The sequence below is a fragment of the Pteropus alecto genome, unplaced genomic scaffold, assembly GCF_000325575.1.
Source record: "Pteropus alecto unplaced genomic scaffold, ASM32557v1 scaffold166, whole genome shotgun sequence".
In the NCBI taxonomy this organism is placed as follows: domain Eukaryota; kingdom Metazoa; phylum Chordata; class Mammalia; order Chiroptera; family Pteropodidae; genus Pteropus; species Pteropus alecto.
This window is the reverse complement of record NW_006439757.1, coordinates 4702574-4728974: the sequence shown is the minus strand read 5'-3', so window position 1 is coordinate 4728974 and position 26401 is coordinate 4702574. Positions and strand designations below refer to the sequence as shown.

General features: G+C 36.4%; 1 protein-coding gene across 1 annotated transcript in view; it reads right to left on the bottom strand.

Annotated features, from left to right (window-relative positions):
- Positions 1–25641, bottom strand: part of RXFP1 (relaxin family peptide receptor 1) — an 84905-nt gene extending 59264 nt beyond the window's left edge. The window contains exon 1 of the mRNA XM_025050400.1: positions 25541–25641. Coding sequence (XP_024906168.1) covers positions 25541–25589 — 49 coding nt within the window. The 5' untranslated portion in view covers positions 25590–25641. The remainder of the gene's footprint in view (positions 1–25540) is intronic.
- Positions 25642–26401: the final 760 nt, after the last annotated feature.

Here is a 26401-nt window from a genome sequence, read left to right as displayed (position 1 = left end):
TATCTTAAGTGATGACTATCAATAACTATTTCAGATATCTAAAAAAACAAATAAAATATTAGTTGTAATAGAGGATTGTTAATTCATATGGTATAATTATGGAACTATATATTTATATATACAGTTCAACAATTTGAAAAGTGAGGTAGATGCACATCTACTGATATAAGATATTCAAGATATATCATTAAGAAAGTATGTTGAACAACAGTCTATATTTTTATCTTATTTATATAAAATAAAAGATATATAATACTTGTGTTTATAAAGTTATGTTAACAAGAAACTGTTAACCACGGTCATCTTTGGAAAAAGCAACCAATAATGTCAAAAGAAGAGATATTACTCTGTAGTTTATATCCTTAGGAAAATTTAGACTTTTCAAAAAAAGTGAGTACTGCTTTAATAATAAAAATAATCTGAAGCTATTTACAGATAATTCAAATGTGTGAAAATATGGGTTCTTAGGTATAGCTAAAAAAACCTCCTGATTTGTAATACTAGTTAGTTTTCTTTAGATGTTTTGAAACTAGATAGGACAAGGCCAGTGGTTCTCAATCAGGGGTGATTTTGCACCCCAGGAGACATTTGATAAAGTCTGGACGCATTTTTATTGTAAGGACTTGGGAGAAGCTAATAGCAAGAGTCCAGGGATGTTGCTAAACATCCCACAATGCACAGGACAGCTCCCCAAAACAAGGATTTATCTTTCATGAAATGTCAGTAATGCCCAGGCTGAGAAACCCAGAATTAAGGCAGTGGTGAACAATGAATAGGAAAACTCTCCATGCTGACCAACGACCGACACACGCGTTACTTGTGGGACAGGCAATGAATTCCTTCAGTGGCTTCAATTAGATTTTCTAATTGATCAAGACATACTAGAAGTCGATAGACATTACCAGAGGAACTCGTGCAGCTGGTGCATCTCTTGAAAGGTGGTGATTGTTGTTGTTCTTGACAAGTAGTTTAGGGAAGAGGTTAAGTTTATGTCCACTAATGTCAGGGAAGATTTCATGTTAGTTCTAAGAAATAATTTCTTAACTACAAAGATTATTAAACAATAATTGGATTACTAAGACAATCTCTAGAAGTTTCAAAAAATTGGAAAGATGATTTAAGTATATTCTGCCAAAAGTAAAGAAATCAGCTATAGAATATTTTCAGGATGCTTGAACTAGTTCCATGAATCTATGAATAACATAGCAGATGTGTAAAAGAAGCTATCATTTAAAGGAACATTTTAGACTTTAAATTTGAGGTTTTGAGATATGTATACTCTGTATAAAAAAAAGCCTTGAAAAAAAATTCACTTGTCTATATATCTCAATAAAGCTTGAAAAAAAGCAAAAAAAAAAATCAATTGTCCTAACAAAATCCAGACACTCAATATCTTTTCATGATATTATCTCAGTCCAGTTTCTCTTTTTAAATCTATTATATTCTTTTTCATAACTTAATTATTAGCTCCAGATAAAATTGGATACTTTCTGTGCCCAGAATTATGCCTTTCTCATTGACTATCCTCATTCTGTCTGACTTAAGTCCTCACACAGAACTGACCCAAAGACAGAACTGTTTGCTGTTCCCAAGTGTGCCATGCATTTTGCTGTCTTCTACCAATAAAACGGCAGTGGGGTGGGCAATGTGGTTTTCTTATTTACCTGCCATATCCTATGCTTTCTTCAGGATTCAGATATCACCTCCTCCTGAAAGCTTCTATTCCCCGTGAAACTAGATTATATACCTCTTTTCTGTTTTCTTAGTGCCCTATGCTAATCCCAATTTATCCCCTTATTGCACTGTATTGTAATTGCTGTCCATATATGTTTCTTTGGTAGGCTCTCTGAAGACAGAGACCATGTCTCAAAATCACCCGTGCAAAATTCCCTGTGCTTAGCATGGTAGTTGGTTGGTTGGTTTGTTTACTTATTATTTTTCAATTACGGTTCACATTCAATATCATTTTATATTAGTTCCATAGCGTGGTAGTTTAAGATGCCAATAAATATCTATGAATAATGAATGAGAATAAAAAATACGTGCTGAATTGAATAGAAATGGACTGATTTTTCATTAGTGCTCTCTATTCATTGTTACCAGCTTAACTTAGGTCCATGCCACAGTCCACAATTATTCTCCCTATATTTTTAGCCCAGGAGAACATAAGGACATGCCTGGTGCAAATAACTTCCCATAAAAACCAAGCCAAAAAGAAAAAAAAAAAGTAGAAAAGCTAAGCAGAATGTGTTAAAAATTTAATAAGTTCATATCTCTGATATCTTTCTATTAAATTTGATCTGATTAAAAAAAAATCTTGGCTCATACATGGGCATCTGATAAGCTGGTGGAATAACATTTGAAGATAATGACTGAGGTTTTCTTTCCCCCTAAATTTTTTTGGTTCCAGGACCATTCACTCATTTATTCAGTAATATTCATTGCTTCATAGGGAGGGCAATCATAGCTGAAAACCAGGAAACATATTACTACCTGAATTAATTTATAAACTTTTAGCTGAAGCAATATTGAAAGCCCAGATTTCCAATACAAGTGCCAAGCTTTTGGGGAGATAATGTTTCTTTTTCTTTAAGCTCAAAAAGGTTGACTTGTCTGAAGGTCTTAGAACAGTGACTACAGGTAAACAGAATGAAAAGAATGTGTATGGGATGGTTAATTTTATATGTCAACTTGGCTAGGCTATCGTACTTCCCAGGTGTTACTGAGAAGGCATTTTTAAATGTTCTTAGCATCTACAATCAGTTCACTTTACGTAAAAGAGATTACCTTCAATAATGGGGGTGGGCTTGAGGGTTTCCTGAGGAAGAAGAAATTCTTCCTCGGACCGTAGCGTCAGCTCCTTCCCAAGAATTTCTAGCCTTATGAATTTTAAATGTGCCCAACCATACCTCACAATCAAGTAAGCCAATTCCTTGAAATAAATCACTCTATATCTATATTTACATCTATCTATCTATTCACATATATGCATATACACATACATACGTACATATGTATAGATATGTACATAAATAGTACAAATGTAAAAATCACTTCTTATGTGTGTGATTTTTTTCATATGTATATTTCATATCTATATATCTATATATCTATCTATCTCCTACTGGTTCTGTTTCTCTGGTAGAACCTTGACTGATTGAACATATAATGAGGTAGTTTTCCTGCCCCCAAAGATAGAAGAAGCCACCAGAAGGCAGGAAGAAATGGATTAGAGGAAATTTCCATTCCCCTGGGGTGAGACCAAACGGATAACCTGGAGGAAGGATGAAAAAGTAATGGGAAACTATGCTGGGTGAGGAAAAAGGGATTGCAAACCTCAGTGGACATTCTCTGCCCCCAGCACACGGTACAGCCACAGCAGAACAGAAAAGAAGATGTTGTGTGTATAGGACCAGAGACAGAGAGCCCCTTTCTAAACTCTCTTATTTTATAAAGTCTTGGAGCGGAATGGCAGAATGTCCAGAAGTTTAACAGGCTCCCAAGAGGGGATGGAAATCATCGGGAAGGAGCTAGCCAACCAGAAGTCTCATGAATGGCAGGAGGAAGATTCATACTGACCTACATGATGTAGGCAACAGGAGACTGTTGAGGAGCAATGGATTTGACAGGGACAAGGCGAGGGAACCAGGAACTAATGATGGGTGGTGTGGTTTTCTGTGCGGAGGACCCAGCAGTAGACACAAAGGACCAAAAGCAGGTGCCTTTCCTACCAAAGCCTAGATGACATAAAAAATATGGCCCAACTTAGAACACTTCTGGAGAGAAGAGGAGACATAGGATGTAGAGGCTTGACCCAAAACATAATGAAGGATAAAAAGTAGAAAGAAAACAGAACATGATTGGATTACCTAGAAGTAGATTAAGTTTTCTGCTATTTGAGAAAGTGGGCATTCAAGTTTGTTTTAATTATAGAGAAATAAAGGAAGTTCCATGGTTTTACTCCTAAGTTCCTGAAAGGAGTTTTACTATTTCTGTTTTACTTGTGTCTAAATTGTATATTTTTCAATATGAATAGTTTCAGCCACATTTTAAAAATGGCATATTCTATTGTGGGTGCTTATTAAAAAAAAAACAAAAACAGAATTAAAATCAAGCATTGTGGATCTCAAAATAAATTTTAAATGAGTTGCTTCCATTACAGATTACTGAGATGAATTACCACCTTATCTGCTCAAAGGCCACTAAGCTGCTGCCAGGTAAATCCTTTCTGGAGGGTGGTCACACTTCCAGCAAAGTGAGCACAATTAGCTCATCTGGCCTCACCAGGAATAGCTGCTTGGTTTATTCTGCATGCTCACTGATGGCCTATACCTGGGTATCATTCAGTAAATCTTTATGAGTGAATAACTAGATCTCAAAACAGAGTAGTTGAGATTTATGAATCTGCCTTTTTTTTTCTTCTTCTTTGATTTGCAGCATTTAAAACTTGCCCTTTTTGACTTACTTTTGTGGCAAAGCTACAGCTTCAGTTACATCTGTTTCTCCCAGACCTGAACTTGTATGGCTAATCTTGACAAGAAAAAAGCACATGATTCATTTCAAAACTATGAGCCAAATTTAAGAGGGACCTTAATGCTTAACAGCAATTGGTACCTCTTTCATATAGTCTCTCAGTCTCCTAGATGATTATTTTATTCCTTCTCTCCTCAAATTTCCAGCACCTTTTTTCTCGCCTTCTTATTTCAGTGATAAAACCAAGACCATCAGAGGAACTTTGCAAATCCCCCAACACATCGCCCCATGGACCACCCTCATGTGCTCTGCCGCCCGCCCTTGCTGCAGATGAGCTGGCTGCCTTTGCTCTTGTCTAGTCAGTCTGTCAGATCAGCTCCAGGTTCCATCCCCTTTCCTACTCAGGACACACTCCAATGGTTCTCCCTCCTCTTAGCATCATCAATTTTCCTGGATCAGTCCCAACAACTGAAAACATGCTGTTATGTCTCCTTTCCAAAAAAAAAAAGACAAAAGAAAAAAACATCATTTCCATACCAGTTACATCCCTATTTCTTATCTCCCCCTTTTAGCAAAACTTGTCAGAAGTTTCTATACTGGTGTCTCCGATTGGATTTTTGGGTTTAGCTTTACTTGTAAAGTTTTGGAAATCTATTAAATACAATATTAACATTCCCTTGTGAATTTGGATTATCACGTTGATGCCTTCCGGGCCTTTTGAGGGGACTTGTGTCCTATAAATTTGACCACAGACTCCTGTGCTTTTGGAGTTCTGTCAACTTTTTACAGTTTTTCTCCACAATTCTTCACTGTCACTTCAAATATCATTAATTTGCCTTTGTAATCTCAGTACTCTAATTACCATTTCTAATTTATTTTTTGAATCTGCTGTAGCGAAAAATGCAGATACTCAGACATGGTAGACGTCTGTGTAAAGAGTGAGCTATGAATAAGGACCTGAAAAAGAACATGATTTTTTTTTCTTCTTCTTTTTTTTAAATGTCTGGGTTTTCAAGAATGAAAGTTTTGATGCTCTAGGATAAGTGATCTTCAGTTAGCTGCTATGTTATCATAAATATTGCTTGGGGCTTAGTATTTTGCCATAGTAAGCATTCAGTAAATATTTATTTAATAAATGCACATATTCCCCAACACGTAGTCAAAATTTCTAAATTTTCTACTTATACATTTCTAGCATATATTTCAAATTATGACAAAACTCCTGACTCTCAAACCATCACATTTTATTCATGCTCACTGATGTCACAGCTGTCAGTTTTATTGATTATGCTAGTAGCACGGCCAAGAAATAAAGATCCTAAATTAAGGGCAGTTGCATTTCTTGTCAATAATTCTTCCGTTCAGCATCTTATTTCCATTCCTACTGTCTCAACTGTGATTCCAATCTGTATCATCTCATGTCTGGGTAATAAGTTTTTAATGGCTTTCTTTTGTTTATACTTTAGACTTACAAAGTATCCCTAACTAGCCACATCTAGTTTTTTAAACCTAAGAGTTTATTACATTAACCTTTCGCCCTGATTGGTTGTTTTTTCTTTCATGTTTTTGAGCATTTACTGTAGTTTAGGCAGTGGACTAAGCACTTTGCATGTCTTATTTCATTTCATCCTCATAACAACTCCATTAAATGATCGTCGATATTATCGTGATTTTACAGGTAGAAGGCATAAAGGAGTAAATTGCTTGGGGATTGCAGAACTAGCAAGTGGCAGAACTGAGATGTAGACTCAGGTCTGTCTGATTTCAGAACATGTATTTTTAACTACTCTGTTTCTACTAGTCCCCCTGTATTGACTTGCTTATGAGTCCCTGAAAAATCAGTTGTACTTCTGCCTCCCCTTCCTGGGCTTATGACAGTATCTGTGCGTATCTTCTTTTTCATCCTAAATCTTACATTTCATAATTATACCTCTGCACTGATTTCCTCTCTGATCATTTCTATTCTGGGTAATCTGTCCCACTTTTGATATCTTTCAGTGCAAGGGTGAGATGCTGCTTCATCAGGTTATTTTATGTTTGTGTTGCCCTGAGTATTCAAAGGTATTTCCCCACAAGGTCAAAGACAAATATGATGCATCTAAATAGACATTTTCTATTGTTTCTTTAAAGCTGTATTAGAGTCAGCAGCTTTATAAATCCGTGGTTCATATGTAGCAATGGTTTCCAATGAAGATGATAGTTTGTTACCTTAGCTTCTCCTCTCTTCACATTTAGAGAGTAAATTAAAAAAATTAAAAGGAGGAAGTATAATTTTCTCATTATTTTTTCTCTATAGAGAAGTTTCCAGAAATGAACACCTGAATTGATGAAGCCTCATAAAGAACTTTAAATTTAAATGCCCAAAGTATAGGCAAGAGGGACCAAACAGAGCAGAGGAGAAAAATATGTACTATGTTTTTTGAATGGCAGATACTATATTACTGATTCAGTAGAATTATGTTTTATTCTTGGGTGTGCCTCTAAATTGATGGGCAAATTTGGGCAAGTCACTCCATCTTGCTGGATTTCAGGTTTCCTCACATGTCAAAGGAGAAAAGAGAATCAGCTGTTGTTATTTGAGTCTAGGCAGAAGATGAAGTGTTAATATAACTATTTGAAAGTTCATTTTTCAACAGGAAGTACTACGGAGAGAAGATAAATGAAGTAAAACAGAGAAAAAATATAGAACAGAATTAGGAAGTACATTTAAATAGTGATTGGGAAGAGTCAGAGAAACTCTTGGTTGCCTACCCATTATCTATTTTCCCCTTTCCTCTCATATGGGAATTCCCAGTTTGTTTGTGGTGACAATGTGTTCGGTGCTGGAAGATGAGATGACCAGCCTCAACATTAACGGTACTCCTGTGTCCCACTGTCCCTGCTGCCTTGGCAGTTAGGCATGGCTATGTGACCAAATTCTGACCACTGAGATCTAAGAAGTAGAAGTCTTCTTGGGGGAATTTCTGGAAAAACTATTGCTTTCCTGATAAAAAAGGAAAGATAAAACTTCGTGCTATTCTTCCCTTTTTTAAGTACAGACTTAATGTCTGGTGCTACGGTAAGGTCATCTTTCTATGCCTTCGGAGAAAAGTGTTTAACGTAATAACCAAAGAACAAGGGATGGTGGAACAGAAAGACAGAAAGAGCCTAGGATTCTCATGACATGGTTAACATGCTGATCCAGTGCCAGCAAGCCCTTACTCTGGACTATGTTTATGTGAGAAAAATAAATTCTTATTTATTTAAGCCATCATTGCTTGGTCTTTCTCTTTGTTGCATCTAGAATGTATTCCTGATGCAGAGGAGATCAATGAAAATAGCAATACAATTCTATCCTGGAGGGGAGCATGAGAACTATGAGTGGATCTAGGTAAAGGAACCCAGAAAATTGCTAGCAGGTGATAGCAAGCTGTAGGTTTAGGCTTAAGGCTTCAGAAATGACTGAAAGTGAGGATAGAATATGTGATGTCTTTGAAGATTGGCAGAGGACAATTAAAAGAACAAGTGAGGTGTGAAAATAGGAAGTCCTGTGAATCATATAAAGAAAAATTTATGCAAATGTGAAGACAACGTATTAACAGGAGATCAGTCCCAAATATGTCATGTAGCTGGCAGATTTCTATGACAACTCTTGCAACCGTCTTGTGTTTGCAAAAGGTATACTTTTAGGTATACATAAGAGAGAAGTCTTGAATCAGACAAACCCAAATTGAGAAATAGTCTACAGAACAACTAACCCACACTCTTCAAAACTCATGTCTTTGTCTTCAGATTAGAGACTACTAACTGTGGTTGGGGGATGCAAGGTCTGATCCTGGATTGAAGCCTGAATTAGAAAAAAATAATTTTTTTCTATAAAGGTCAAAATTAAGACAAATTGTTGAAATATGAATATGGACTTTATATTAGATAGTCTTATTTTATCAATGTTAAATTTCCTGTAGTTAGTAACTGTATGAGGGGTTGGAGACTGTAATTCTTAGGAGATACTGGCTGAAGTATTTAAGCTCAAAGGGTCATAATGTCTGTAACTTACTGTTAAATCATTCAGCAAGAAAAAAATTATGGCTACTTAACCTGTAGCCTGTAGGTTACAAACATACGTATGTATATTTGGTAAGAAATAGAAAGCAAATGTGGCAAAATGTTAACAATGGGTGAATCTAGGGGAAAAGTATGTAGATGTTCATTGTAGTATTTTTGTAGGGTTGAAATCTTTCGAAGTAAAATTTTTTTAAAAATAAGTTTGGTAGATATTTTATTTAAAAAATGTATTGTAGCTGAAGCAGTTTGCAAAGTTTTAGGTTTTAAAATTTTTATTATTTGAAGAATATTTAACTCCTCCTTTGCCTGGTATTAGGGCACATACCCACATGCTTTTTGAATGAATATAAATTACCCAGACATTATATACAGCTATATGTGTATGTGTGTGTAATATCTGTGTGCTTTAAGCTTTCTGAGAATTATGGATGTGAGACACAAAGAATTTTAATGCCAGAAATATTATTTATAAGATACGTCATTCCGTATCATCTGTGTTCCTGACCAGGAATCTCTGATTCTCTCCCACCTCATTTTTAACACAAAGAACAATATCAAAGGCATTTGCAGGCTACGAGAGTTAGACAAGGTTTTACTGGATGTGACATAGATGTTTCATGATGCATAGGGAGGAGGATCTTCTCTTTTGGGGGTGGACTCAATAAGCAGGATTCTGAACGTTATTAAGGAGCAGCTCAAGGCAGTGACTGCTGGCTGACTGCAGTCTGCAGGCTACAGGTTAAGTGGCTCCTGCTTCCTTTTTAGAATTCCCATGGTGCCTATTAATTTCTTACTAACATCTACCATGGGATTCATTTTAATGTTTTTTTCCTAAAACTACTAATTATTCAGCAAAATTAAAGCAGCTTATTTAATACTGAGTACTGTGTTTCCCTGCTTTTGCCTTTTCTTGGAATTACCACAACCTCGGACAACAGAGTCCCCAAGGCCTGCTCCACACACCTGTACTGCACGCCCATAGCACAAGAGAAGTGCATCTGCCATTGGGCAAAGAGGCTCCAAGCTGTGTCATTGTGGACATTGGGCAGGTTTTAGAACTTCTCGGTTTCCTCTTCTAGAACACAGGGGTGAATAAACCTCTCTCCCAGGGTTTTGGTCTGATCAGAGGAAGCTAACGATGTGAAAGAGTCCCTCGCATGTACTAAACATGAATTTCTCTTCTGTCTAAGTCTACTGGTCTTAATTCCTAGGTTATTTCTATTGTAACTAACAACTGTGCTAAAAATATATTTAATAGAATCTATGCCACCCAATCAATCATCAGTCCATGAAACTGTAAAGACCATGGGCTGAATACTGGCTGAGATGCCAAGAATCACATGTGGTTCGTTTTGATGCTAGGACCTATTCTGATACCAAGTAGATACTGCCTACACCTTCCTTTTCTCATAAATGTCTATCGAGAACTAGTTAATACTCTTCTTAATCTTTTGTCAAGCACCTCCATTCGCAAACCGCTCATGACTGAGTTCTAATGAACACTAGAACCCATAGCTATCTGTGGGTACTTCGTTTGTGTCACTGACTGCCTAACTTCCTATTCTGTCCACACTGCCATCTCAAATTAAGAGTGAAGCCTGTGATGGGAACTGGTTGTTAATTCAAGTCACCAGTCTAAGCAGTGAGGAAGGATTCATTTTCTCTTTTTTGGTCATACTCTATTATTGAAGTTGCCACCTGGGCTGCCTATTGACCTGCCCATCTGTACCCAGATCATTAGATCAATAAATAAACTGGATGCTCATCTGTGGCAGCACCATTTCTCTAGAACTGAATTATTTAGTAGATAAGCCATAGATTCATGACATTTTTCTCTATATTTTTTTCTCCTTTAAAAGAAAATTTCTTTTGCTGCTCCCTGACCCTTACAATTCCGTTTGCATTCTTTCATCTTTTAGGGATAAAGGATTTTATTTCTCTCTGTCCCTCACCTCCTTCCTGTGATCCTTTAGCAAGAACTGGAGACTTCATCTCCACGACTGTCTCACATGTGTCAATTCTCATCTCTGCTTCTTTTCCTACAGTGTCAGCCACTGTCATTTCTTAGCCGCAACTGTCTCTCCCTTGGACTTCCTGCTTTTACTTTTCCTTTTCATCCTGTTCTCCATACAGCATCCAGAGGGATCTTTCAAAAATAAGTTAGACCACAAAAATGTCCTCTTTCATTGTCCTGAACTGTTATCCTGCTGTTCTTAGAATAAAATCCAAACTTTTTACCCTCACCTTTCAAGTGAATGAGCCACTTTTTCCTATTCGTTGACTTGGTTTCTTTCTACTTTTCCTGTCTTGCTTAATTGCAGCCACATTGACTTGTCTTCTCAATAGGCTAAGGGTGGTCTTACTTCACGGCCTTTGAGTTAGCTGTTTAGTGTACCTGTGTGCCTGGATTGTTCTTCCCCTGGGGTCATGGCTGGCTGTTGTTCATTATATAGTCTCAGCGTAAATGTCTCTCCCTTAGAGAGACTGTTTGAGATCACTTTATCTAATGTCCTTCCACATTCTTTGCTAGTTATTATCCTATTACACTGTTCTTTCTCTTCTTCTTTTCCATATTTATTACATTTTATTAGTTTACATTTTTGTTATTTGCCTATTTTCCCCAGAATATAAATTCTCATAGGTTAAGGATCTTATTTTGTCCAACATTAATTTCTGATGCTTGTATTGGTGCTACACATATTGGAGGAATTCAAAACAAAATTAGTCGAAGGAGAATGAATAATTGTCTCTGTATTTGAAAAATGTAGAATAGTATTTTTAAAAGGTGGTGCTGTGAAAATCTACATGGGGCCTTTCTCTCCAGACTCCAGCTTTAGCCAGTTAGGACCCAATTTCTATAAATACCTCCCAAAGGCATCCAGGGCCTGATCCTGGTTCAGTTGGCCACCACGTATTTGTTTCCTCAAGGGACATGAGCCATTTACCAGCCTCATAGCAACTCAGGGACCAGGGATTTGTCTATAGAACAGCTAGACTAAGAAACCTTAGTTGTTTTTTGTAGGGTGAGGAGAGGAAAGGATAAAAGGAAAAAAAAAATTAGAGAAGAAAGAGATAAAGAGACAAATATTTCAAAACAAGACTAGCTTTTCAGTAAAGCTGCTGTGGAATAATACTGTTTTTACCACAGCTATAGTTAGTCATCAAATTATGGTAAAAATCCTAAAGAGAGGTTGGATTTTAGTTTTGGAACCTAGAATATACATCTGTATTAATCAAATGAACAAAACTCCATTTTCCTAGATTAGCTTGGTTTCTACAAATTGACAAATTGGCTTGGGATTTACTTTTTCTGGGAAATGATAAACAAAACTTTGCACATTTCATATGTATGGAATTCTTTCAGCCTATCAGCCTATTTAGCACATCAATATTGCAACTCTGGAATGTATATGCTTTTCTGATTGCATTTTTTTAAAGAGTTAATACAGCTTCCAAATGTGCATTTAATTTGCTACAGAAAGTAAGTTACCCAGTGGAAAGCTATGACTTAGTCCAGATGAACGTGAACTAATTTTCTTTTCATAAATATATTGAAATTATTTTTTAGATTTCTGTGACTTAGAGTTATAACATTTCCAGTCATATTAGAGGCCATTAGCCATGTTATTTTTTTTTTTACATAATGTATACAGTATTTGCAAAAAAAGACCCTTTTCAGTCATGTATCCCTCTTAGTTCAATACTTGAGTTAATAATTACTGCAAGAATGATATAGTATATTCTTAAAGATGTTCTGAGCAAGCTATTTCTCTAGATAACATGACTATGGTTCTGAAATTTTTAGAGAGATTAAAAATGTGCTGAGGGTTGACGGTATTGCTGATATATTTTCAGTGATGTGCCTTAAACTTTCAGCCCCATTTCATCTTACTCTTATTGCACCCTTTATAAAGGAAAATCCAAGAAATAAAGTAATGAATGTACACCTGTGCTTAAAACTCATCATGGATAGTACTACTGATTAAAATATAAAAATGTATTAAAACAGAGGAAGTAAAATTATACTCCTATAAATATTAGGCGTTGGCCCCATGAATATAATATTTTAAATTATGTATGTACATGCTGTTATTCCACTGTTGGGAAGTTACAGTTGCAGTAAAATCGCTTAAATTTGTTGGCTGATACTTTCTTAGTTGCCGCCTTGTGTTTCAAAGTTACTTGTTGATTAAAGAGTATAGATGGTACTTCTAGATAATAAGTATCTTCTATTTGATTCAAATGACTGTGTGTATAAACATTTTGTCCACTTATTGTCCATCACGGTATGTACCTTTGTTAACAGTGTTTTCTGTTATGTTTTTATCAATTGCCTTAAAGAAAACAGTGAATTAGTAAATAACACAAGAGAAATAAGGAGGCATGGTAAATATAGGCGTAGAGTAGATTAAATGACTGGCATGAGAAGTAGCGGTAACATTTGAATGTTTGTGAGTCCAATGCCAAATTATCGTATTCAGGGTAATAAACGAAAACTTTGTATTGTATCCCACCTGTATTTTGTATATTTTATAGGTTCTGGTCAGAGAGAAAAAAAATCAGAACTGTATTAAGGTCTTAGGAAAATGTAAAAACCAGCAGCTGACTTCACTTGGTCATGGCCTCTACCTCTCTAGTGACTCAAGTTCTATGGCCACAACTTCTTTAGGTCCTGCTTTTAGTTTCTCACATTCTAGTCTATTTTTGGTAAGTTGCCAGAGTTACTTTCTAACGAATAAATCTCTTTATATCATTCATTGCAAAACCTCTATTTCAGTTACTTATTTACTGTAGTCCAAAGTACATTCTTGAGTGTGGCTTACAAAGACATCATGATCTAGTTCCAATGATCTTCTCTATATCTCCAGACATTTGCTTCAGCCCTGCTCTTAACCACCTCAAACTTCTCATCATTTCTTTAACCTGCCAAGTCCTTTCCAGTGTCTGTAGCCTTGCTCACACTCTACCTATTCCTGCAATGCCTTCTCTTCTTTCCCTGGGTAGCAATAGTGGTAGATCTGAATTGAGTTCAATTTGCTTGGTTAGTTTGCTCATCTGTAAATGGGAATAAGAATATATGTCCCATAAAATGAGAGATAGTATACAGCATTATGTATCATGATTTGGGTGTTTGTGTGGTGCATGTAAAGAACCCTGACTTGGGTGTCAGATAAACCTGAGTTCAAGTCCTGAATTAAGCACTTACAAATCTTTGCAAATTTCTAAATCTGAGACTTAGTCCCTCATCTGAAGAGGTGAGAATACATTATTCTTCAGGGTTCATGTGAGAATTAATTAAACAATACTCACAGGTGTTTATCATTTAACCAGAACTTCAATAATGTAACTGACTCTAACTACAACTATAGCAATATAAAAAATTCGTGTTAATAATCAGTATATGATAACTGTGGTCTAGTGCTAAGTATATAGAATAAAGCACATTATAATATAGATTTTTATATTTTCAGCAATTCCCTCAGAATAAATTCAAAAGTAGTATAATTTCCTGGGGACCATCTGGAGGAGAGTGTTTGGGGTAAGGCAGCCTCCAGGTAAGATGAGAGCGCATGCCAGACTATTTATCAAAAACCATTGGTTTTTTTACTTTCTATCAGAAAGTATCTATGGAAGAAAGTTAATAGACAAACACGATGATCTGGGATTTTTCACAAGCTGAATAACACTTTTATATTTTGATGTTTTCATCTATAATATTGTAACTGGTGTTGGTTAGAACAATAGAAGAAAGCATATAGTAAAATGTAGGGCAAAGAGGTTAAAAATAAAAATAATACAAAAATCAAGTATAAGTGAAATAAGAGGAATCACTTTGGGCAACAGAATGGAAGAATGGGAGGAAATAGTACTAAAAGAGTATAGGATTTTGAATTGTGATATTTGAGTGAGAATCCAAACATGATAGGCACATTTTCATGAGACTTGAAAAATGCTACCAAATTAAGACACCCCTTTGATAAAGTGAATAACCCTATCCACCATTATGTACATTTTGAAAATTCTGATTTTCCTTTAGCTTTTGAAAGTGAATATTACCAGGTATATTCACTTGTGTGCACTTAACATTATTGGGAAATACTGCTAAATATTTGATTTAAACATTTTGTAACTGTGGCTTCATATTTATAATTCCTGCTTGCCAAATGCTCTGAAGGGGAGCAGCGTACATTACTCAAAAATATGCCACTTAGGCACACGGGTTGTTTTGAGCTGAAATCAATTAAAACTCAGCAGATTCAGGAAAAGTCTCTCCCTTAACTGCCTAAGACAATTTATAGGTGGCTTGTCCCGGAAAAAAGAGCTACTTTCAGAGATAACTTTTTATATCAGAAACATTGATCTGCATGGCATGGCAAACATTTGTTCACCAAACATTTGCTCTTCTCATCTTCCTGTGAATTGTCTTCCTCCCCTTTGAAGCCCCCGACTCCTGCTCCCTTCTCTCTAGGGAAGGGAGATGGTGTATGAGCGTCAATTACTCGAAGTCTGGGGGTGGGGATGGTGGGAGGGAGGTCTCATATCTTTGGGGCTCTCGTACATACAAATTTTTTTTCCTGTGAATCTGTCTTATGTCAATTTAACTTTGGACCAGCCAAAGAACCTAGAGGAAAGAAGGGAAAAGTTTTCTGCCCCTAGAGTTTCATGCTTTTATGATATATCCAAATATGCTTCCTTCCTGGTTATTCCTTTTTTATCCTTCCACCACCCAAACTAGATAGTTAGATTGTACTTCACTGTCCAGAAAAGGTAGAGCACAAAAGAACCTTTCTAGAATAGTCAAATTCTTGCCTGGGTTCCAAAGCTCAAAACTCATGGCCTTTGAATGCAAAAACATCTGCTTGAGAGAGAATATTTTTCTTTTTATTTATTTTTTTGAATTTTATCATCTTAGCTTTGAATACCAAGATCATATACTGTAGGACACAGAACACTGAGTCAGCCTTTTACAACTTGTAGAAAAGCTTAAGTATATGTGATGACCTCAAGGCAATTTTTCTGAAAATGATGAGAGCTAAATGTGAGAACAAAACATCTTGTCCTTTTGGAATCTAAAATTCCTTAGGGTAGGGATGGGGAGGAAATCACCAAGAAAGTTTGGGGAAGTTGCCCAAGCAGAAGTGATTCTTATTTCAAATCCTAATATGCAGCCCAAGGAAAGGGCAAGTCTGTAGCAGAAGTCATATGCCCTGTTTGATGACAGAGGCCCTGGTAGTTATGATACAGGGGCAAGCTAGAGATGGGATCTGAGTCAGTCCTAAATCTCCCCTGGCTCCTGACAGGTGAGGAAGGACCTGTGAGGGTTTCTTATGCTTTCCAAAGAAGGCTGGCTATGAGTAGTCAATATAAAGTGTTTTTTTTGTTGTTGTTGTTTGGATGAGAAGCATCCAGATTATCTAACCCTGGTAGCTGGAAAATGTGCAAGTGTTTACATGCTTTGATAGTGCTGATGCCAACACCTGGAGGAAGGAGTTAAATCTCACAAGAAGTTGACAAAATTGCTATAAATCATCTCTCTACTTATCCCTCCACTTTGACATTTCAGAAGCTGCCCCTGAATCTAGATGCTATTGGGCAGAAGGGGGAAAGGGTGAAGTGGGTAAGAATTTTTAAATGATTAAGACTGAATTTAAAAAAAAAAGTGCCTGGTTTTTAAATGAAGCTACTTTGAATTAGCAACTCTAAATGTCTATCATTTTATGTAAGAGTCATGAGTTTTGACTTCAGTCATAGAAACATAAAACTTCACTTCTGTATATCTGAGATTTGTTGTCTAAAAATGTGAATTTTTTTTTTTTTACCAAATACTATATCTAATTTTGATACACTTAATATAATGATGAGATAAAACAATTAAAGTATGTGTGTGTATGTGTATGTAATAGTTTATAACATTTTTCTCCAACCTCACGTGTCACGACAGAGAATGCTGGCATTGTCTTTTTAACCTTCTTCTCTGAACTCCTCCCCCATCCTGTGCTTTCTGAAGAAAAAAAAGAGAAAAACTGAGAGGTGAGTTCTCCTGAAACAATTAGTAAGAATAGAAAACAAGCTTTGTGCCCAAGAAGACTGCAGAGAGGGGCATGTTTAGTAAGGAACGCATCGGGAGTGATGGGGAGGTGAGAAGAGAGGCCATCCACACTGTCAAGAATCAAAGAGAGAGAAAACTCGTGGGCTAAAAGAATCAAAGGCTCCTGGGGCTCGAAGACTGATAGAGAAGATGGGAGGGTGTGGAACTTTATATATTTCTTAAAATTTAATTTATTTTTGTAGTGACATTGGTTAACGAAATCCGATAAGCTGTACACTTTAACAGTAAGGCATATTTATATTTACACTGTGTGTTCACCTCCCACAGTTAGATTTCTTTCTGTCACCACATATTTAACCCCTTTTAAGGGCGTGGAACTTTAACAGGACTCGTGTAGATCATTTAAAATGGATTACGGTTTAAATCTTTTCATAGGCATGAATCAAGGTGAGTACCCTTGTTCTAGATGAGTTTCTTTACATGTGAACTCATTCTAGGACTGGATTACAGACAATGGCTTTATAAAGGGTAACATTACCAACACACATAGGTCTTAGCTTATTCCTTACCCTGCCTCTATATTGTGAGCTGCTGGGTGATTTCACTGAATTTTTCTTTTATCTCTGAAGGCTAGCTCTCTGTCCCCAAACACTATTTATTTTTATTAAACACCAGTTAGTACCATTCTTTCTTTGATTCTTTCATAATACACTGCCTTGTTCAGTTCCATTCTTTTTGATCAGTCCCACATTGATTTTTCCTTCTTCATTTATTTATTCAGGCATTCATTATAACTATACCGTAGGCAAATGTTGAGAGAATATCATAGTGATAAAATGTTTTGCCCTACAAATGTTTACATTGTAATTTAATAATTATAGTCTTTGTCTATTCATATCTCTTTATCTTAGATTGTGAATGCCTAGAGGGAAGAGAATAAATCTCTTTAATTTTTTTGTGCAGCAAGTCCTAGGTAATAACTATAATGGACTATGAGGATAATATTGAACCTGCTATATATATTAGCACAGAAACTTTGAAAAAAGATGTCTAAGAATCAGCAGCACTACAAAAAGATTTGTACAGATTTTTTTCCCATTAAAATGGATTTGATGGAGAAATGATTTGCCATATTATGTCAGGTCAACACTGGGCATAAATGCTCAGTTGCTGAAAAAAGTTACTGAATTTTAACAAACAAAAACAATCCTTTACAGGGAGCATAAATTGTGCTGTGAGCTCAAAAGATCGGGGTTAAAGACTGCAATCAGAAGAGCAGAAATAAAAATCTAAATTTAACTTAGCCAAATGAGCCACCTCTCTTGGTTTTAACACAAAGAGGGAGGTTAAATGGAGGTTAGGAGAACCCAGCAGAAAGCTGGGCTGGTGATGTCTTCTTGTCTAAGTTTGAAATGTGTAAGAAAGTGGAAACATTTATAAATGTTGAAGCAGTTTCGCAGTTTCCAACAAATCAGACACAACAAGTAAAGTCAAAATGGCAAATTTTCTGAACTACTGAAAATGAGTCAAACATTTCTAGCCTGCTCTGGGTATATATATGTGTGGGAACATATTAAAATATCAAAAGGCTGGAATGAGCCATGGAAGATGAGAGAAGAGGATGAAAAAGGAAGATAAAGATCAGAGCTTTTGTGAGGGAACATAATGGCAGCCTGAATAGTGTTTTATCTTAGAAGTCAGTGCCTGAAGCATCTGAGAACTTAAACAGTTATTTTTTATTAATTTATACTTGCAGTATGCAGCCTGGATAAAAGCTTCCCCCCCCCCCCCAAAAAAAAGCTTTATGGGGCAGCTTATTTAATTTCTCTCAGTAGATCCAGGTATATACATTTATAAATTTTCTTCAAAATTTATCGATTCATGTTTATTTGCATGTTTTAATCTATAGCATTTTAATTTCAAATCTGTAAAGTAAGATTTGCATGTTTAGAAGGCCACAACTACAGAAAACTGCAGGGTCATTACTTCCTCACATTGTGAGGATCCGATCTTGGAGCCATGTTACTAAATACTGCAAAAATTAGTCAAAATGTCCACAAACCCAGGAAACCACAAAATGGGTGTGTATGTGTAATCTGCATATAGTATACTTAATAGGCAATTATTTTCGAAAGTCCTAATTTGTGAGGAGGTAATATTAGAGAGAAGAGGTGAGTAAAAATAAGAATTCTGGTTGCAAATTTTGGGACAGAGTGAAGAGAGATTCTCTGTGTGTATTTTGTGAGGAGGTGGGGTGAGACTAAGAAATAGAGAATGGTTAAGATAAAAAAGGACAAATCAAGTGCTAGGGCAGAAAGAGGCACTGGTTGATGAGAACTAAAAATCAATGTCTGTAATGTAGGGAGGAGGCAAGAGAATTAAAATGTTAATCAAGCTATACTCAAAGACTGCAATATGCTGATCAGCCCTGCAGCCAGGCCAGGTGGACATCTGCAGAACAAAGGAAAATTTCTACTGGGATTGCTAACAATCCATTCTCCACACTGTGAAGGGGAAACAGGAAAAAAAAGTCTTTAAGTTGTGCCCTGCACAAAATAAAATCATTCATTCCCTAGAGCTAAAACCTCGGGGAACCTATGGATGGAAGGCTGGGACAGCCAGCATGCCTTTTAGGCTGCATACTCTTCTCCTTCCCCTTCCTCACTGTATGTCCATATCAAAGAAAGTAGGAACTACAGAATGACATATAGACTGAATTCCCTGAACACTCAGGGTCCCTCTCACCCTCTACCTCTGAGAGGAGACCACACTCTGTCTGTGGAGTGTTACCCTTTTTCTAATAAACTTTTCTTTTGACTCTAATTTTGGTGCGTGTGTTGAATTCTTTCTCTGCCAAAGGACCCTCTTCTCTCTGTGCAGGGTTTGGTCTCCCACGGCTCGGGGAAATTTGCCCTGTCCTGTACTGTTTGGAGCCCAAGAGAGCAAATTTTCCTGGGAAAAAGAAAAGTGATCTCTCTTGACACTAAACCGACTACATGTGGGAGAGATGAAAAGGAAGAGAAACTGAGCAACAGCAGGATCAAAACTTGAAAGAGGTGGGACAGTGGCCAGGGAGACTATAATTTTCACATACCCACTTCATTTCAATACCTGAAATCAAAATGCAAAGACAGTGTCATCCCACACGATAAACAGGAAATCGGACTGGCACAGTAGCGAACAGTTTACCACCAGTGTGGGATTTGTTTGCTGCCCAGTCATGAGCTGTTAATACCTCTGCAACAGTGAAGATGCATTGCATCACTTCTCTAAGTATCCTTCCCAAGCCCACGAGGTTGGAAAACGTGTTACTCCATCTCAGGAAGAGGAGTGTGTGCTAAGTGGGGAGAGCGGGCAAAGAGCAAGTTGACAGTGGACTCTACTTAATGTGGACAGTCTCAGCAGTGCCTCCTCTCTCTGGCGCCAGCATCATCACAGGCAGAAAGACAGACACAGTATTCTTTTTTTAGCGGGGTGCAGGGTTATGGGCAAGGTTAAGCAACTAGATATTTGGTGTCCAAGCTCTCTGGGCTGGGTATCTAGAGAAAAGAAAGCATCTGTCTTGAAACTGGAAGCAGAGGGTTTCTAAGAGTCTACAAATTACTCCTGAGAAGTTGGGAAAGTTTCTTCCACTTGAGCTTCACTAGATATCTATAAAGAAATGCTCAGCTCATTTTTCTACCTGCAGCACATAATGACCCCCTCACCTTAGGGAGATGGCCCCAAGGCCAGATTCGTTAACTGCATGGTATGGGATGGAAAGAGCTGTATTTTTAAACAGTTTAGTTGTCTGGGAAAGAGCAAAGGAGCATGGGCTGGAGAGGGAGAGGGAATGTAGATAGTGAAAACATCCACTGGATCTTAATATACTTTGAGAATTTTAAAAGCCCTTTTCATTAAAGTTCCTCTGGGACTGACTGCAAGCATGGATTTGAGAAGGTATAATCAGAAACCTTCTCTCCTCTTTCTACTCTCTCCTTGGTTGCGAGGATGATTTAAAGTATCTATCTACCAGGCAGGTATGTGAAAAATGATTATACTACTTAGTGTGTTGGAAAAGTCTTAATCTTTGAGGCTAGGATTTTGGTGAATAATAAATTTATTTTCATAACCTCAGTTAGGTTTTTTCTATTTTCAGGTGATGTTTTACCCTTCTGATGTTTCCTGCCCTTCTTATGCTACCTATGAAATTTGGAGACCCACTTTTGAAAGTGAGTAAAGGATAATAGAGCTGAAAACAAAAGGGAGCACAGTTATACAATCTTAATTTTTTCCAATGTAAATATGAAGGTATTGTACTCTTTAAGCTTTAAGTTTCCTTTGAACTCAAAAGAGTTTGATTTTATAAAGCTTAAATAAAGAAGTACTTGAAAGACATAAGAGGGAACTATCTAAGCAGAGAGCATTCACTTGAAACTCAGAGTGCTGGAGGCAGAAAAAACTCTTTGTGTTATTTTCCTTTAAATGAATTAGGTAAGAGCCAAAGGAAAGATCACTAGGAGACATTAGCACAATTAGATATTTTTAAAAATGAAATAGCTCACATAATTGTATGGCCTCTCTGTTCAAGTGCATGCTCAGTTCTCTAACAACAACAAAATAGTTAAAATCTCAACTGTCTTTTAAAAAGGCTGAATCTTAAATCAAAGAATGTATAAAGATTATCCCCTGTCCTTTTTTTGGAGCTAATCATCTGGGTGACATTTTGGTTCAGCTGAACACCATGACTAAAGGTAGACCTGGAATTGAGTTTGGAGACAGGGCTAAGAAGAGAGCACTGTCGTTTCATGATAGAATGAGAACTGGAGTCCTGGGCAATATAAGAGGGTTCGTGGAAAAAGGACGAGGAGAGAGAGGTGGAGAGAGGAGGCAAGAGCTCCACGTGGAATAGAGAAAGAGCCCCAAAAGTCTGTCTCCCAAAGAATAATTCTTAGAAATAATTGGGGAGCACTGACTTTTTAAAAAAGACATCTTTTTATGAAAGATTTAAGAAATAAAGTGGCCCTAATTAATCCAAAGATGTTATAGCTTTAGAAAGCATTAGAACTGAATCACATTCTTCTAGCATAGACCTTTCAGGGACACAGACTTGAAGTGAAATCTTTGTTGCAGCGCTTAATAAGGGTAATGCCAGGTATGCTACTAAATATTTCTTATTTTCTCTTTCTTATTTTGTAAAATGAGACTATTTAGAGGGTTATCATAGGGACAAAATCAGATAAGATTTGTAAAACATTTAGCATAGTTAGTGGTCCACGGAAAATTCTCAAAAAAAGGTAGATATAAAAAGAACCACACACGTTATCCCAATCATAGGACTTGAAATCAAATGGTAAATTGCTTACAGTTTTTCAGACCAAAAAAAAAAAAATTACCTAACTAGAATATCCAACTCCAGGCATTTCAGTTTAACAAGTTTGTCTTAATGTGTGAAATTATGCTTGCGAAACTCTTCTGTTCACAAATGTAATAATTTGTTTCCTTTACACAGATGATGATGATGCATTTGTACAGACTTGTTAATTTTCTTTCTATTTGAAACTTAAAAATGATTCCAAATTATAGTAAGAATAACGCAAAATTGTTAGCAGTCTTCCAAAATATAAGGTGGAATATTAGATACTTCTATAGTCTGCATTTTGGAAAGTTTATTCTATCTTTGGGAGCGGGGATAAATATATTAGTGTTCTCTTTTTTTCATGTGCTAATGATCTGTTTTTCATGTTCTAATGGTCTGTTCTGGGAAAGCCTCTTCCCTTACCCTACTTCATAGAGAACAGAATTGCTAGGAAAAAATGCCAGTGCTGGGACCCAAGGCAAAGACCAGATGGTCTTGTAGGTATCCACGTGGAATCTAAAAAATAGGCCCTTACCAGCTGGGTCAGTCCTTGGCAAATACTAAAGTGGATCAAGTTCGTGTCTGAGCCCTTTCTATTTCTCTTGTTCCCTTCCTATCTAAAGTATTCAGTACAATGATTGTTTTTGCTTAATGGTTCTGTTTAAGTAATGGGGAAGCATTTAAGGACTTAAGATATAACTTTTCCTGAGGACTATTTTTTTATTTTAATTTTGCAATAATTATAGACTCCTAGGAAGTTGAAAAAACAGTATAGAGAGGTTCCATTTACTCTTCACCCAGCTTCTCCTAAAGGTAAAATCCTACACAACATAATACGTTTTTGAAACTAAGAAATTAGCATTGTTACAATATAGACAGAGGAATTTTTTAAGAACGAAAAAGGAAACCTTTTTTGAATCTAATGTCACACCTGTCTGTGTGTACCTGTCTCATTGTTTGCTAATTCCAGAATAACTTTCTTTCTTTGCCACTCTACCCTGCGAGGGCGGGGCTCATGCCGTAATCACCATCCAGTCCTACTGCGTATTAAAGTGACTGGCATTCAGTAAGTATTTTTTTGGTTGAAAGGGTGACTAATAATTGCTTAAGTCTATAAAGGACTTTACATTTTCAAAGCCCTTTTATACACATTAGCACTATTGAGAATATTCATGGTCTAGGGGAAAGAGCATAGACTTTGAAAATATTTGAATCTTGGCATTTATTTCCTTGAGACTTCTGACAAGGTGCCGAATGTCCTTGGGCCTTGCATTTCTCTCCTGCTTAACTGTAACTACATAATAGAGTTGTTTGGAAGATTCAGGGAGGTAATTTATGTAAGAAAAAAACAAACATAGGGGATCCCGGAGGAGATAGGGTAAAAGAGATTTTATTGCCATTTTATAAACTAAGGCTAAGAGAAGGTAAGTCATTGTCAAAAGCCATAGAGCTAGTACGGGACAGGACGGCTAAGCATCTTAGGTCAGCTGTGTTCCATGACAGCTGTCCCCAGGCAACAGGGAAGTGGATTAAAAACAAACAAATAAATCCCCTCTGATTTTGGAAGCTAAGTAGGTTCTGGTCTGGTTAGTACTTGGATGGGAGACCACCTAGGAAGACCAGGGATTATAAACTGACAAGGTCCTTGTAATCTGTGAGGTCAACCAAGGTTTGCCTCGCCTAAAAAATGAAAATAAACAAACAAATAAATAATAAATAAAAACAAATAACAATAACAACAAGAACCATGGGGTAATTATTGAGATTTAAGACTTTGTTTTTATGTCACTGTTAACTTCTTTTGCTGGATGTCCAGACAATCTTCTCTTAGGTGAAGCTGGGTGATGAGATAAACTAAAAGGTGAGTCATGGGATTGGGTTGCTATTTCAGGAGTCCCTGTCAAATGCCTCATCCACTCCACCCACCCAGGTGACACCAAGACAGCCAGGCATCTTGCTTGCCAAACTCAGCTTCAGATATTTATGCCCTCATCCTGTGTGGCAGCCACAGAAGGAATAGAACTTGCAGTTCTCCAGTACTCACAATTGCATTTTCAAAAAATTTTAAATAAAAAAACTTAAATTTAAAAAGTTGGAAGGTTTTGACATTATCATCATCATTATTATTATCTATTTTATATTTTCTGCTCTTGAAAATAGTTTTTGATTAATAAAAGAGAACATGGAAGTATGAACTTTTTTTACTCACCTGAAATGTCTGGTAGCACTTGAGCCAAAGCTTTTCAACCCGCCCTGAACATGCATAGATACCCTTGATTCCTCATACTAGAATGCCTATTTTGGAAGTATTCTTTGGCTTATTCAATTTATTCTTTTCACTAAATGGAAAAAGAGATGGCAGAATCTGTTACTGATTTATGAGGCTATAGGTGGCAAATCTCAAAACTTTGATAGTTTAAACACTTAGATTATAATTAGAAACAGTAAATTTCTGGTGAAGTTTTGCAAATTGATCCCCTCCCCACCCAGTTAAAAAATGGGAATGTCAGCAATCAAGATTAGAGATGGAAAAGTTAGGAACTAGAATGTTCCTCCAGGACTTTGAGTCATTTTTTTTATTTTATTATTTTTTTTTATTTTGATGCTGTCTCCCGCCTTTGACCATTAAAGTGAGGTATTCTAGAGGTCAGGAGGAGAGAATGAGAGAAAGGAAAAAAATATAACTTTGGTGTGGCATGGTACATCAGAATTGGGAGAGTTCAGATTGAAATTTACCCTGAGCCATTCCTCAATAGGATATCTTTGTGTAAACAACTTTTGTAAACTTTTAAGAGCTAGAGAAATATAAACATGCTTGCCAAGTCTAAATTTGTTAAATCTTATTTATTCCTGGCATCACAAGGTATTAAAGGTACCCAGAAAGTTTTCCTTCTTGATTCGCTTTGATTTTCTAATTATTTATTACCCAAGAAACAAAAACATTTTATTTCTATTTACATAAAATAATTAAAATAGGGTTTCATGCAGAACTACTCTTTCCTTTGATTAACAAAAATTCTGAAAAATAACCTATGGCACACAGAGAAAGCAAAAATTGTCATAGCAAAAGTAAAATGTCCATTTAGGCTCCTCATGAGTCTGTTTTTCATTCTTTGTGTTTTTTCTTTTTCTTTTAAGAGACAGTGAAAAATCTTGCTAATTAAAAAAGAAGTTCTATGAACACATCTCTCTCTGAGGAGGCATAATTATGATATTAAATCACAAAGGACTAGGACAACGGAACGATACAACTACACAAGAACTGGAACAAATGCAGACTTTCCATGACATTTCAGTGGGCATATTCCTTGAATTCAATCTCTTTAAGGGCTACTCCTGTTGAAATATTAGAAAACTACTTATAAAATAATTGTTAATATCAGTTAGACAAACTAGTTGTTATGAAGCATAGGTTTATATAACATGCTAGTCATGCTTAATTACTGACTCAGACAATAAAGTCCAGTTTTTAATATAAACCAGAAATTTATTAAGAAGAATTCTGAAGTGAGATTACAATTTTGTCAGAAAAAGCATTTTTATCTTAAAAGCATAAAGTACGTAAGAAACACTTGTACCTGTGATAATTTCATAAAATACTTAGGTATACAAAATTAAATACTGAGCATACTTACAATATTTTCCAAAAATCAAGATGTAGAAGAGGACAGGACCAGATGTCATTTCCTTCTCTCTGAGTAACTGATTAAGAAAAGTGAACACAATTTAGTCTGGGTTTCTGAGTCTCATACAGCTCACAGTGGTTGTGTGCTATTTCTGTCTGCAATCTTAGCAGCTATAAAGCAGTCCTCCCTCCTTTCTCTCTTTTCCTCTCCCTCTTTCTATTGCCTCTTCTTTTCTTTCTTCCTCTCTCTCTTTCTCTCTTAGAAACTCTCTTTCCCATCCTCCTCTAAAGCTTTCTTTACACATACAAACGCACATACACACACACATACACACCACACACCTATACACACACACACGCACAGAGCTGAGCAGCAAGGAAAGTTTCAGAGAGAACATACAGGCTCTTCTCGTTGATGCTAAACATCTTGTTTCTACGTCCTGTGACGTCTACAAATGAGGGGGGGTGTGTGTGTGAACAGTGACAAATGTCTGAATTGATCAAAGTCACGCTACTGGAAAGAAATTGAGCTAGAGATATATTCCAAACAAAAATATATTTTCCCTCTATGACTTGGGACTAGAAAAATAAGAGCACAAAAAACAGAGCAAAATGCCTTTATGGAATTAAATGTAAGGCAAGAATTAATGTGTAACTATAGCAATCTTTTATGATCTGAGCTTAGGCATTTGAATGATAGGATCTTGTTCAAAGAAAAATACAAAGGAATAAAAAATAAATCTAATTTTCTTGAGTTTATGAGTTTTACTACAGTGGAGACCATGACCTGTCATTGGTTGTACAGTAAGGCCCTCCTGGGTTTGAATTGTAGTCTGTTACTTTAGAGTTGTGTAGACGCTTATTCTTAGCT